Genomic DNA, 15461 nt, shown 5'->3' with positions numbered 1-15461 from the left:
GCCACTAAAGCGACGACTATCAGCTTTACGATACAAGCAACAAGAAATAGCGGAAGATATGTTTCCACGAAAATGCAAATTTTCCTTTTTGAGGCGAAACTAAATGCAGGTGCTCCCAACATACACAGGTTTCAGAAGATTTATAATATGTGCTTACCGAAATAATTGTACAGTAACGAGTGGTTCTGCTACTGGGCCTCATAACCAAGTGCAATGTTCTTATAGGTACATCGATCACTAAACCGACAGAATAGAATTAATTTAAGAGTCCCCAGCAAGTTCAGTTCTCTATACAAACGTAGTTACGCTCTCATTTCAAAACGAGTAGCTAGTTTGCTCTGAAACTTTGTACGTACAATAGGATAAGGTATATATCTATGTCTGTAATTAGTTTATGTAGCTTCAGATATCACAGTTAAAAAAACAGAGAATTTAAGTTTTTCATACAAAACTTGTTTTTACTCTATTTCATTTGTTTTATATACTAGAGCTATATAAACTTATAACAGACCTAGATATACCTCATGTCATTGTATGTGTAAAGTTTCATTACAATCCAATACGTTTTAAAATGAGAACGAAACTCCGTTTGTATGGGAAGGTGAAATTCGGCCAAGTTTGCCGGGGACTCTTAAGTAAATAAAACTTAAGTAAGTTTAATCAATTTAATTACACGAATTAAAATGAAAAACATGAATGCGTTCTAAATAAAGAGCATCAGAGACACCATTAAAAATCACGACCCATAAAATGAAGAGGGGTTAAAAACTTTGCTCCCGCATGGCATTTATCACTTAACCCGTAGATAAACCTGCGGGCCGCAATGTTCCAGTAATGGGGTCATTTGTCCCATCCGCCAATAGCACGAGAATGTGCAAGGACTACAATTTGCCGAAATTATCGCGAATGGCCCGAAGGACAATGTTTATTTTTTAATTAAATCGGGATTAGATTAAAGACTTCAATCTCGGCCAGACAATAGTTTTTGTTCCTTCTATTTGGTTTTACAAATTGGAAATCTTTTGTTTTGACATTTTGTCGACTTCTAACGAAATTAAATTGTGTTTTGTGTAGGGGACTGGAGGCATATTCGGAAATAAAAAACACTATACAAATCTAATGGATACCAGTTTAAGCTTTGAATTTATTGCGCTAGAATACTTAAACAATTGAACGAGTTTTCAGATGTCGCTTACGGTCGCTGTGCGTGGTGGGCTGACCGATTTTCTGCTGTAAAGCATAAATAAGTCCTTGCATTTTATTTATGATTCGAAACTGATTTTCGCATTGAGTAAGTACAGTTGCTCCTTTTCTGGACGCCAATAACGACTAGAAATGTAGAAAATTTCGAATAGGTACCTTGCATCATCGTGATTCCAGTCAAGCACGTCAACGGCCATTTTTCTTAGCCTGATATCGGCGACGTGGAGATCGTGTGCGGTTCTTCTGGCCGCGGCAAGTCTTCTCCACAAGGGGACATCTCTAGCTGCAGCTGCCGCCGCTGCCGCTGCTGCGTTCATCTCCTCCAGTCTGGATTCGACACAACGCTGGGCGCTGCGCACGTCATCCCTTTCAGCAGCGCAAGCGGCCGTTGAACGATGAAGCCGCGATAGCAGGAGCGGATATTTTGTTACACGTTGTACAGGTACCTGAAAGATGACACCAGAGTTTTAATAAATAAAAAAAGAAAAGATAACGATAGAAAATTGCACATAATAAATTTATTAAACACTTTGCCTACACGGCATGATGTTTCCACTAATAACAGAAAAGAAAAAAACATCAAAGACAATCAAAACAGGGAAAAACAACTCAAAACAGTAATTTTATTCAAGGTAGAAAGCAAGATCTTGTCCAGATTACATGGAGAGAGCTGTGCAACTATGATAATGAAATAATACCATTAAGAAAGAGTTCAAGTTCATCCTCCTCAAAACAGTGTTTTCCATTTGTGAGACTCGCAAAAATATCCGAAGAAGTTCTTTATCTTTTTCAAGGCCCGCTAATAGAAGCGCAGCGCCCGCTTGTTTCACACAGTATGACTGGAATGCTGTCAGCATGCCAGAACACTCAAGAAGTATCTTCCCCACGTTGACTGTCAATAAGTCCTGAAACACAAAATGCAATTCATTACAGATTTAAATTATTGTGGTATGTCAGAGTACTCCAAATTTTAATAATAATACAACAATTAAAATCATGCATTGAAGATAAATGCCCGATGCATTCGAAACATATCGCTCTAGTTGTGTAAGTGATACGCGATTTTAATCGTGCTTTGTTATTTTAAAATGTATTTCGGTTTAAATGGACGAATAAAGAACTAAACTCAATAAAACAGAATTTATAAAAAACGTACCTCATCTCCTTGGTCAACCGCAATTTCGAGGGCGTCTCTTAATTTTTCAGACAACACTTGATTATTTTCAATAAGTTCTTCAACATTAAGGAAAATTGCACTTAATTGTTCTTGATTAAGTAAGCCCGCGACCAACATGGGTTTGTAAAACTCCTCAAGAATAATTTGCAAATCCCGCCCATACTTTTCCTCAGTCTCTACAATTTCCGTTATGATTTCTTTTCTCTCTGACCGTTTCTTCGCGCATTTTCGGCATAGTAGTGGAGCATATAAAGAACCTGAAAAGAACGTTATTAATTTTATGATTTACTTTGTCACTGCCAAACTTCACCAAAGTACCATCACACCACAATAGTTTTGGTACATCTATTATTTTTCACCTCAGCAGCTTGAACAAGCCTACTTTCGTCACTCCCTGGAGTGAGGAAAGTGCGACTTTCCTCACTCCAGGGAGTGAAACAATGTAGCTTTTTAATTTAGTGAAGGCCATGAACTTCATACTTTTATTACATTTTTTATGGTATGGTACGGTACGGCACGGTCCGGTCCGGTCCGGTCCGGTATATGTACGATACGATACGACACGAGACCGGTCCGGTCCGGTCTCGTATCGTATCGTATCGTATCGTGTCTTATCGTATCGTACATATTATAATACTTTTTTGTTCTGTTTATTCTGTGTAATTCGAAATACATTTTAACCTTTAATATGTTCTTACTTCTGAGGTGAAAAATTATGTGTGCAACACGAGAGCAAAGTTATTTTACATCTCGTGTTTTTAAGTCCCTCGCTACGCTCAAGATTCTACCTTAGAATCACTCGCTTCGCTCGTGATTCAATTATAGAATCTTTCGCTTTCTCGGGACTCAAAATAAACACTCGCAAGAAAAACCAACTTTCCTCTCTTGTTGCACAAATAACTATTTTGGGCCATACAAACCTTGTTCTGTAACTTGCGTCTCAACCGTTGTATCACAATCTTCACAGAGATGTATTGGAGTGTCTTTATCCGTCAATGTATTGCACGGTGATATTTTCCCCTGTAGTCGACTTCTAGATGACTTACTTGTTTCTGAACCAACACCAGAATCGTTTCTTTCGATTTCAGCGGATGTTTTCTTACAAACAAGAGTTTTTTCTATACTGTCATGGTTAATAATTAATGAATTGTCTTCACTCGAATCAGATGCGTTTGATAGATGGCTTGTATTACTGCTTAGACGGGCATTTATTTCTGAATTTATTAGTTTGTCTTTGGATTGATTCAGTGAATCGTTTTCATTGCCGAAACTGGTAATATACGTATCTTCGTCATCGATACCTCTTTCTTTAGCATCAACCAAATAGGATAAAATATCATATTTTGATGCTCCTTCAAAAATCGACCGCGAACCACATCGTTTCTCTTCGTCTAATATTGACAATGATGTTGGAGGAGGATTAACTGGTAATGGGGGTGGCATATCACCAATTTCTTCATAAATAGGATCACTGTTAAGACGGATTGATTCATAGTGATGATCATCATCAGTGTTGCTTGCTATCTCGATATCGCATAGCGCAGCATCAACTAACATTTGATAAAATTTAGATCTTGTTGAAGTGGTGTCATCTTCAGTAGAAAGTTCGCTCGCGGACGCATTATAACAGTCTGACATAGGTTCAAGGTCTGAAAATACTCCCATAGCACCGCTTTCATACTCCATACTTTCATAGGGAGCAGAGCAGCCGTTGTCGTCGTTTTCTAGACAAGCTGACGTGTCGACTGCTTTCTTGTCCGACTCGTCATCTCTGGCGCTATTCTGTTCGTTGACATTATTATTCATTTTTGTCTCTTCTCTTTTATTAATTTCTTCTTTGAGATTCGTTAAAGAGCTTTCAATCAATTCCCCAATAGTGATTTCTTGTGTTTCTGGTCCATCGTGGTGTTTAGTCTCTTGAAGTTTAATAAGCGAATTTTCTATTAATTTTTTTACTAAACCTGAGTCGAGACCTTCTGCTAAATGGCCAAAGAATGGATCGTCAAAGAGTTTACTAACGAAATTTCCATTTTGTGACTGTTTCTCATCCGGAGATTGATCAAAAGATTCAACACTGTTATCCAATAAATTATTATTTTTGCCACAAACGTGTGGAACAAGGTTTAATTTGACAGCTTGTACAGGATCATTTAGTATTGTGGACATATCAGATGTACTGAGGTCATTGAATGAATTAGATGTATTATTAGAATTAATTGATTGATTGTAATACTCTTCGTATGTATTTGACTCCTCTTTCTTTTCTCTACGGGTAGACAATGACGTTCCTATATAGATCTGACTCTTAGATTTTTTTATTTCTTTTTGAGGAGTTCCAACACTAATCGTAACTGAGGTTCCAGTCTGATAAGTATCACACGTGTTTCCTGAATCGTCATTAACCACGACTGAAGAAAGATAAATAGGCGTATCGTTACTGACATTCATTGTTGAATAGCATTCATTGCCGCTTATCTGAATAGATGTTTTTCTAGGCTCACTTTCTGTTATTTCCATTGAAGTACTGGGTTCTTCACCCTCATCTGAATCAAATTGTTTTACTCGTAAAACAGTTCTTTGTTCATTATCATTTGCGTCAGACCATTCGTCGCTTGTAGAACTTGTAGAATTATTTCTAATGAATCGAGTTTTTACATAATTATTTTTCTTTAATTTACGGTCCTTTACTTTGAGCCTAGGAGGCGGCTCAGGAGATTCTGATATACCTCGTCGCAAATTATGTAGAATTTTCTGTGTTATGTCACTATTATCACTTAGGTTTCCTGATTCTTCATTATTTTGAGATACAATTTTTTCAACCAGTTGAGAATTATTTATTTGCGGTGATTCATTTCGTAAATTATTATCTTTGTTATGTTCGTATTCATTAAGAGATCCCAAAAAGACTTGACTTGTATGTCCATGTTTAGGTTTGGGACGCAACGCCATACTGTCCAGAAATTTAGGAGGTGCAACTGACATAATCGAAGTTAGTCTTTCTGATTCTGAGCGACGCAGAACAGGTACTTTTGGTAATTCGTTATCTGCGAAAACAACAAAACACAGTTAACCCCTTATTCATTAAACTTTTCAAGCCTCGATTAGTTAATTTATGTTTCATCATTTGGTTACAAATACAAAAGTGAAAATCACAGAATAAGACAAACGATTAATAGGTAATTGAGGCTTGTAGAAGCATTTATTAAAAACGCCAGTATTTTATTTATACTAACAATATTTTATCTATACTAACAATATTTTATCTATAATATCACTACTAACAATAATAAAAGCCGAAACCTGCGCTGCTGTGACGAAGCCTGCGCTGTGGATCTGATGGTATGCCTTTTTTTGGTTTGATAAAAATAATTTGATTTGTTCCCAGAGTTGTAACTGAATACTGAATTCAGCCATATGTAATAATATTATCAATAAATGAGTATGAGTATGAATAATAAAGTAGATAATAAAAGTAATAATCGCAAGTAAAATGTATCTTTTTTTCACATGCAACTATAAACTACGATTATTATATCTCAATAAAATATACAAACCTGCTACATTTTCTTCTGTTGAGTTCGTCGCATTATTTGAAAAGACATTGGTTTCAACGGGGCTGGTGTCTTCCGCAATAGCTCCAAAATTGTTATTCACTTGTACGTCTTCATAAAGGGTTGGAGCATTTCCTGTACTCTGTGTGATTAATTTAGCTAGTTCAACGTCAACCTCTGTCAAACTGTGGCTGACAATATCACCTTCTGCTACGATGTCGTCTTCCACGTCTACTGGTATATCTCCTGGTATTCCTCTAACTGTATTTTCTTGAAGATTGAATTCTGCAGTGTAAATAACTTTTGTTTCTTCATTTTCTACCAAAAATTGGACACGTTTTCGTTGTAACATATTTTGTGTCGTAGTAAAGCCTTTCTCCTTTGGCTTAGGAAGATAGAACTGTGAAGCATTGCTTCGTTTCTTTTCAGACGATTCGTCGGATGTTTCTGGTTTTGGATTGGCCATATATAAATCGTAATTTCTTGGTTTTTTTAGTATAGACTTTATATTTTCAGAGCTATTTGTTTTATATTTTAAATTTCGTGAGTTATCTGAGGTCGCTTTTCTAACATAATTACGTTCTGGTAGACGTTGGTTGTCACTTTCACTATCATCGTCGGTTCTTGCATTTCGTACTCTTCTCGGCGGTCTTTTTGGAGAAATACTTTTCTGTTTTGTACGATTTGCGAGAGATAAGTTAATAGTCTTTTTATTAGTGTGTTTGTTCACAGGCAACGATTTATTGCTCTCAGTTTTAATATTTGGTAATAAGGAAGGTATTTCCTGCGTTTTCATTTCAAAATTTTTGAGATCACAGTTTAAGGAGTCGTAAGAAGTTATATCTTGTATAGCGTAAGTCTTGGATTCGTCTGATATACGAATTCGTTGGCCACCTATAGCTTTAACATTAGTATCTGACTTGGATTTACTCAGTGGTCTAGGATTACCTACTTTAAGAGCATCTTGAAACATATCAGCATAATCATCATCAAATTCTATTTCGACTAATGATTTTGAATGACCACTTGACTTAACCAGATCATATGGGTTGATGTCACATGATAAAATAGACTTCTTAGAATCGTTTGCATTATTATCTTCGTCAACCCAGACTTCATTGACTCTACTCACAGATTTACTTCTAATTTTACGTTGCGATTCTGGACTCGGTTTCTTATTTTTTCCTCTACATGGGCTGATACTTTTAGCCCGTGAACGAGTCGTTGAGAATTGACTTCCAATACGAGCTTCATGTGGAGGTGCTAACCGACTTCGTCTCATCAAATCGTAAGGATCGTTATCTCCATTTGATTTAAGTATAGAAGGTCTCGCCTTGGATCCCTGAACCCTGACCGTCCCAGCTCTAAGTAAACCAGCATCTCTGTTCACTTGATGTCCCCTGACTGTGCCTCCCACTAACATCCGCGGGCTTTCGGCTATTGTTAAAGGTAATCGAGATCCCTTGCATTTCTTACATATACTGACTTTGGTAGAGCTGGTTTTCTTTGTACCATTAAGGTACTCAGGACAGGAACATAGTATTACAGCGTAATTGTGAGGTGTTGGTTTCTGAGGAGTACTTATTAGAACAGGGCCAGGTACTTCCGAATATGCTGAGAACACGCTGGGTCTCATCGGTGGGGTTTGAGTCCTCACAGAGCCATACAACCATGTTTCAGCGTACTTCATGGACTTGGATAAAGACGACCCACTGGGTCTGCTTATGGTTCCATACATATATGGGCTTTCCGGTGATTTTTCGGATGATTTTACACTCCCTGAAGTATTCAGTTTCAATTTTGATGACCATTTCTTCGTCTTCGCGCTCTCCGGTGTATCATATATCTGAAAAAGATAAAATACTACGTTAAACACCATTCTTGAGAATAATAATAAAACAGAGCTTATCAAATTCTTACTCAAATTGTCCTTATTACTTGGAGTACAACAGTCTAGACAGGTAAGTCAAATTAAGCTGATCATTCATTTTCAACTTTTACTATTAATACAATTTTGTAGCCCTTGGCTACAGAATAATTATTTCATTCATTCGTTTGACTAACTGGAAAGTACTACATCGAATTCTATATTTTTCTCGCTGTTGTTGTTTAGAGCGAAATATACTTACTTGTTTGAGCTGAGATACATTTTTAACACTGAAGAATAAACATGAACAATATATTAGCCCATTATTTGCCTGTCTCAATAAATAAAAAAAATGATGGATACTTATTATATGTTTCAGCTTAAGAAAAAACGGTAGTCTCTGTGTGTGTCTTATATGACGGGGCTTTGTGTGGATTTGGTTATATTTGGGAGCAACTGGGTGTGTATTGTACGAGTAACTATATAAGCTCTCAGATCTTGGTTTATGGGTATCTGACACATCAACAGTAGGATTAATCTAGTTTAAATCTTATACACGTTTTTATAATCCTATTCTATACAGTACCGGCCAATAATATATCACCTCCATGTTTTTACGGTATAACTTTTATTTATATTTGTGAAGTGAGTGACTTCCACCTCACTGCTTTAAGGGGTCCACTGACCGCCATTTTGCACTTGCATTTTTGCACTTGTTCGGAACTGTCAAATTATTGTTCTAACTGACAGGCCGATATCGTCCGGCGGACTGATAGTCAGTGGGCCCCTTTAGGTAGTTTAGTAGTATTCCTTTGTACGGGCGATGAGAAAAATTGGTCTCATGTACTGGTTTTTTTATAACGTTTTTTTTTTAATGTATTGTCAACTTAATTTTTTTTTCTAAAAGTTTTTTAGTAACATGCTGAGTATCCTATTGTAATTCACAGTATTTCATTGCAATATTCATCATATATTTGTATAAAATGACTAGTAAAATATGCAATCTACAAACGAACCTATATTGTTTGCTCTATACAAGCTCATACAAAAACACTCAAAGGTGATACTTATATTATTGGCCGGACCGGTGCTGTACATACAATACAATACAATAGTAATAATATTATAGTTTACGTTCATGATAGTTTCATTTTATTTAGGTTTACTGACGGTACTTAAAAGGGCTTACATATAATTTTTCTGTAATATTAAAAAAAAACCTGGAAAAACAGTTTAAGAAAGTAGGAAACAATAAGTTTACACTCGTAAGGGAAATGAAACATTTACCTAAAATACCAAAACCTACCTTACCTAAAATACTTACCTAAAATGCCAAAAACCTACCTAAAATAGCAAAGTAACGCCTGATTCTATTCATTGTTCAAAATAGTTGGCAACAATAAAATCATAGTAAAAAAAGTTTTTCAAAGATCTGTAACAATTGATTGTACTCGTACTAATAGTAAACCAGGAAACTTTTACTTAAAAATAATTAGTTGTTTACCTTCCCTCCAAAAAACTTATTAGCCAATTAGCCAAATATTCGTGATCTGTAAACCAGAGGTAGTGAATGTCATGTATCCGGTACGTAGATAGTTTGTCTTTAATTCAGGCCGGTAGGGGCGGCCAGGGGCTTTTGTCCGGGTTCCTACTGGACGACAATACGTACGGCAGTTTGATTACACGCTTTTGAATCCGGCGGCCGCTCAATCGAAAGATCGGATTGGCTGGCTGTAGACAATGTATTTTTCCATCGAAATATTGCCGCTGGCTAACAGACAAAAGAGCGAACTGTATGCTTTTTCCCGTTTTCATTGTTGTTTCTGACCCTTCAAGTACAAGTGACTAATGAAATTATAACCTCAGAAATTTAATTAGCTTGCTTGCGCATTAACATTAATTTTGACTTCACATTCATCCCGGGTAAAGGTAACAAACAGATGTCAATTGCAGCTGCATTACAATTGCGACATAACTGCGGCGGCGTTGATGTCGCCGCTGTATCTGTAAATTTTCTTGATAAAATTAGTTACGTTCGCCACCGCATTACTGCTCACTCATTTTATCAAGGGAGTTGACAGATACAACGGCGGTATTAACGCCGCCGCAGTAATGTGTTAACAGTAATACAGCTGCAGTTCGTATCCGAATGTACAATTGTACATAGGTTTAACTAAGGCTATATCCCACAAACAGACATACGACAAACAATTATCAATGTATCAACAACTCTATCATATAACAAGGGTAAGAACCTCGTCGTTATGTATTCAAATTTTATTACTACCGGAGAAAAGGACTTATGTGTAGGTACCTATAGAAAACAGAGCGCAATATATTGTATACTTAACGCCATACTCAGATTACACTAGCATAGACAATTGATAGAGAACCGTAAGCGGAAACGTAGGCATGACCCCATGAAACAGCAAAGTTCAACTATAGACCTTTAGACTTTGAAACAAGGGTTATAACTGGTTGGTTGAAATATCCTGTTCATAACGTTAGGTCTTTATTTAATAGAAACGTTCAAGGTATAGTATGGTATTCAATTTACTGGAACAATAGGTTACGAGGATAACCTGCTCTGAATACGATGTCAGGTGCCGTGACGTAAGGTGACATGTGCTGAGCTTAGATTAATTTTGCTTCTGGTTGAATCTGGTGATTGGTAAATGTAATGAAATATTACGGGATAATTTTGAACAACAGATGTTTCGTGTAAGTAATAAACGCGGAAAAGCAGTTAAGACAGACATACAATACTCGAATATATTTATTGTTTTGTTATTTGTGTCAATGTAAAAATAAAGGATATTTTAAAAAGGATTAGTGCTTAACTAACGCAACAATCCCATCAACCGCCTCAGAAGAGATAGGAAATAATTATAAGCTTGAATATCATGCCGCTTGAAATAAATAGCCGCGTCGCATCCAGATTGTCTGAAAATATGCATAGCCATGACAGATAAGCGTTTTCAATTATTTAAGAAAACTTTTTAACAAAATCCGGAGTCGAGCAGCTGCGCTAGAAGAACGGATTTCAATGTACCACTTACCACTAATCGTATTGCGTGGTAACACAAAAACTCTTTAAATGCAGTGCATTTAATTTTGCTTTGAATGGTGAACGAAATCGTGCCAGCCTGGCGCAAGAATGAGAAGCGTCTAAAATGTAGCTTTATTTAGCGGATATTTTACAATCAAAAGGAAAACTTTAGACGTGAGTCATTGACAAATTCGTTGGAAAGACTCGACTGATTTTTTACGATTTCTTAATATGCGGTATATTTTTCCGTTAGGTATGGAGATTTTTTGCAGAAACAAAAGTAAAGAATACGTAAAATAATTACAATATAATGAAAATATTCTGTATAATTTTCGTGTGGGGGCAAAAAAGGTTTAAGGTTAGGTATTTTTAATATTATTTAGATTTTATTATTTGTTGTTATAGCGGTAATAAAAAAATAGTTTACTATAACATTTAAAGCTTTCGCGGTTTAAACACATAATAAAACACATTTACAATCGGGTATTTTTTTTGTTACCTTTATTTACCGACGTTTCGACACAGGTTTCACTGGTCGTGGTCGCGGCTAACTGACGTCCCAGCAAAATGTCAAAACAGAGATTAATTTATGTGACTACCCGACGAAGAGTGTATGAAAAAGTATGGGGTAGACGTCACATTTTCAAACCACCCACTACACATAAATGTTAATTATTGTCAATAGTCGGACACGCAACGCTCACAACATCCACGCACCATCCACGCACACATCTGAAGACAGATCCCTTGGCTTTAACTACCTAAGTATTTTTTTTTTCTGGTACCTATTCTATTTATATTATTGCGTAACAGTACATAAAAACATTGTCATAAGTATAAGTACGTCTTAGTACTAGAAACAGATTTGAAAATGCACTAAATCAAATTGTTGCAGCAACATTTTAGCGCCACTATTTTGATATAAAGCGTAGCAAGCCTGCGCTTGGGCAAGCGACAGTCACGAGAGAGAATGAACGTTTGTGAGGAAACTATACGTTTAATTACGGTGTAGCTCTATTGATAACGCGTTCACGGTTTGATTCACTATATGAGATCAGTATGATGATAATAAAAACGCTTTTACGTTAGCCGAGTTAAAAAATCTCTTTAAATTACATGCAAGAACAATGAAAACAGATCAATTTGTATAGAAAATATATTTTGAGTACGCGTAGGCATGTTATTGACCTTGTAAAGTAATACCGATAGAGACTAATCTATTTTACATTCATCCTTGTATCAGTTGAGCCTAACTTATCAGAATTAAGTTTTGATATTTTTAGTTACAATAAAATTTTAAAGGTTTCTAATTCTAACAATTCCAACTCAAAATTAGGACAATAGGTATATTGATCTTGTTCTTGGTCTAGTGAGAATTCGACTACACGAGTTACATAAAAATTTCCGAGCAATAAAACTAAAAAATTAAGGACACATAAGCAATCTAGCAAATACAATAGCTCTTAAATTAAATTACCACATAAACCAGCCTCAAAGACGATGAAATAAATCCGAGTAAAGTTCAATGCATCATTTTCTACCGCAAACGCATCATTAAAATATTACATCGTGACACAGTTATTGACACAAAAATAACTCGCTCTCGTTATTCCAGCGGTTTGTAATTCAATCCGTAGGTCGAGTATCGAGCACCATTCGATATACGACCTCCGATGCTTGAGGGACTCTGTGTGACCGTGTTGAGTTACAGTGGACTGATTTGAACGAGAGCGTAGAGTTTGTATGATTTATTTGTCGTTGCATGTTATATAATAGAAACAGTGATATTTTACCTCTTTACCAGATTAGAAAGAAACAATGGTACAACTTTTCGGCGGTCAAACACCCCATTAAAGTGCACATCGCTTGATACAGATACCATGCAGATTTAAAATATAAGTAGATAAAAATTATTAACCTTTAAACTGCACATCGCTTGATACAGATACCCTGCAGATTTAATATATAAGTAGATAAAAATTATTAACCTTTAAAGTGCACATCGCTTGATACAGATACCATGCAGATTTAATATATAAGTAGATAAAAATTATTAACCTTTAAAGTGCACATCGCTTGATACAGATACCATGCAGATTTAATATATAAGTAGATAAAAGTTATTAACCTGTTTAAAAAAAACAACACGATGTAATGGATCGGTTCCTAACCGTACTCTTACTTTTGCTCCAGTAACCATTTTGAGATTTTAATTCCAATCGTCTCTTTCTAAAGGACGTTCGTGTGTTTTCAGTATATATTGTGTTTTTGTTATATATATTATCACCACAATTAATATTTTCTTCATATATTTACTTAGTGAAATATTCAACGGAACCAAGTACTGGTACCAAAAGTATTTACCAACAAATTGCATTATTATAATAGTTTTTCAAGTATCATTCAAATTAGTGCGGTATTAAATATTTAAATCATGTACCTAGTATATTTAACTCCGTTAACGAGGTAACATGTTGCTACTTCAACACACAATGTTAATTTAATTACCCTCTAAATATATAGCTTTTAATAAACATAAATTAGTTTTCCGAAACCATTTTGCTCATACGCAAGCCAAAGTTACGGAACGTTAATTCGACGCAAATTTAGCGAGTCGGAAATCTAACTTAATTTAAATCAGACACTAAAGGGAATCGAGATTTGCAATTAGCCAAATAAGAGAATTCACTGTTTGAAAACTAAATTAAGCAATTTCGTGCATGGCTAGATTGTTTGGGAAGTTGTAACAGTGCGGGTCACGAGGTTAGGTGTAATGTTCACTATGTTTAGTGATGTGATCTCCAAAGTAGTATGCAACTGGGAATATGTGTTTTTTTATGGTCACGTTGGAATTTAAAGATTAAAACAAAGTTTCACAACCGGAGCCAACACAAACGGAGTTTCTTTCTCATTTTAAAACTACATATTGGATTGTAATGAAACTTTGCACATACAGTCAAGGGCATAAATATATATACATTCCCAAAGTTTCAAAAATATGTGTACTCGTAATAAAGTCGTGTTCACATATTATTGAGCCATTTGTCTGGATCGATATTTTTGCCTTCGACTGGACAATGACATAAGGTATATCTAAGTCTGTAATTTGTATATATAACTCTAGTATAAAAAAAAGAAATAGAACAAAAACAAGTTTTGTATGAAAAACCTACATGCGCTGTATTTCTTTAACCATGGTATCTGAAGCTATATAAACTAATTACAGACATAGATATACCTTATCCTATTGTACGTACAGAGTTTCAGAGCAAACTAGCTACTCGTTTTAAAATAAGAGCGTAACTACGTTTGTATGGAGAACCGAGCTTGCCGTGGACTCTTGAATACGTATATGTTATTGTAATTGATTAAGGTCTCTAATACGGTTATTGGATCCGGTTATTATATTCGAAAATATACCGTGATTTGATTAAAGAAGTTGGATCACACGAGCTTTCCTCCAATACTTAAAACATACTTGACTACTAACTACTACTTTATTCAAAAACTTTTTACTAACTACACAAACTATTAAAACACATACTCCTGTGAGACGTCGCTTTAAAATATTAAAACACATAAGATAACTCTCGAATAACCCCGTGGGCATGTCGTCACAGCTTATTGCAGTATATCCCAAGATATATCCTATTTTAATAATTACTAATAAGAGTAATAAGTATTCCACTATATCTATATAGGCCAAGGAATAAGAAAGTATAAATTCTTGGAACACAATTTTTGACTCCGTAACTTTGTTTGGACTAGCTAGGAGGTGAACATATCAAGTCCTCGGCCGTAACCCTGGTGCTGGGGGGAGAGGGGGATATCTCAAAAACTATACAAGATACCGAAAAACTTGACTGAATAAAACTTGTAACAAATTAAACAACTTTTCAGTTTGTATGCCATGTCGCTCAGACGCATAGTTTCCGAGATATAATCGAAAAACCGAACCTTCAAACCCCCCTCTCCCCCCCCAGCACCAGGGTTAAGGACGGGGACTTTTGATGTTCACCTAACTAGTCCAAACAGCTACGAAGTCAAAAATTGTGTTCCAAGCATTCCCTCTATAACGTTCAAAAAAACATTCATTTCGTTCATTATTTCTCAAATCGGAATTTGCTAATGCCAACACGGGCATTATGTTTACTTACACAAGAAAGGCACCTTTCGTACAGAAAAAAGATGGTGAGGAAACTCGTTTCAAGAAATTATACAAAAATGTATTTGACCTATTTATTCTTCTACTCTCGACCACCGGCCAATTAGAACGCACACTGACATCTAAATGATGTCATTCAGTTATCGTGCATTTCGCTCGTACTTGTCAGTATTGGCGCGAGCGACACGCATGACAACTAAATGACATCATTCTGATGTCAGTGTACGTTCGAATTAACCTGCATGCTAGTCAACAGTAAGACTGATTCTTCTATTAAAAACAATTTCAGTGGGACATAAAAAGTGATCTCGCTGTATAAAACAGCTTTGCCTGTCCTCAATATAACAAGCATCGGGAAACTTCCCTATTCATCGAGTAGGGGAAATATATCGGTGTTTTTCTTTGGAAACTCTGTGGATAGTTAGTAGGCAACTTGCTCAAAAGGTTAT

At 35.8% G+C, this 15461-nt stretch overlaps 3 protein-coding genes across 4 annotated transcripts in view; all 3 read right to left on the bottom strand.

Annotated features, from left to right (window-relative positions):
- Window positions 1-15461, bottom strand: part of LOC134745383 (adenosine 3'-phospho 5'-phosphosulfate transporter 2) — a 423869-nt gene that overhangs the window by 63661 nt on the left and 344747 nt on the right. The window contains exon 7 of one of the 2 annotated variants that reach the window (XR_010128161.1): window positions 537-628. The exons of the other annotated variant lie outside the window; for it this stretch is intronic. The gene's annotated coding sequence lies outside the window, so the exon portion shown is untranslated. Of the gene's footprint in view, window positions 1-536; window positions 629-15461 lie in introns of those variants that run through there. 2 annotated transcript variants of the gene reach the window in all.
- LOC134745355 (tonsoku-like protein) overlaps window positions 1-15461 on the bottom strand; it is a 431809-nt gene that overhangs the window by 177768 nt on the left and 238580 nt on the right. The gene's annotated exons all lie outside the window — the stretch shown is intronic.
- The window catches only part of LOC134745353 (uncharacterized), a 187840-nt gene that overhangs the window by 6941 nt on the left and 165438 nt on the right, over window positions 1-15461 (bottom strand). The window contains exons 4-8 of the mRNA XM_063679376.1: window positions 5935-7777; window positions 3301-5424; window positions 2360-2637; window positions 1902-2108; window positions 1360-1649 (exon numbers count right to left, since the gene is read on the bottom strand). Coding sequence (XP_063535446.1) covers window positions 1360-1649; window positions 1902-2108; window positions 2360-2637; window positions 3301-5424; window positions 5935-7777 — 4742 coding nt within the window. The remainder of the gene's footprint in view (window positions 1-1359; window positions 1650-1901; window positions 2109-2359; window positions 2638-3300; window positions 5425-5934; window positions 7778-15461) is intronic.

The sequence above is a fragment of the Cydia strobilella genome, chromosome 11, assembly GCF_947568885.1.
Source record: "Cydia strobilella chromosome 11, ilCydStro3.1, whole genome shotgun sequence".
Taxonomy (NCBI): Eukaryota; Metazoa; Arthropoda; class Insecta; order Lepidoptera; family Tortricidae; genus Cydia; species Cydia strobilella.
The sequence above is the reverse complement of the archived record's forward strand: the minus strand, read 5'-3'. Positions and strand labels throughout refer to the sequence as shown.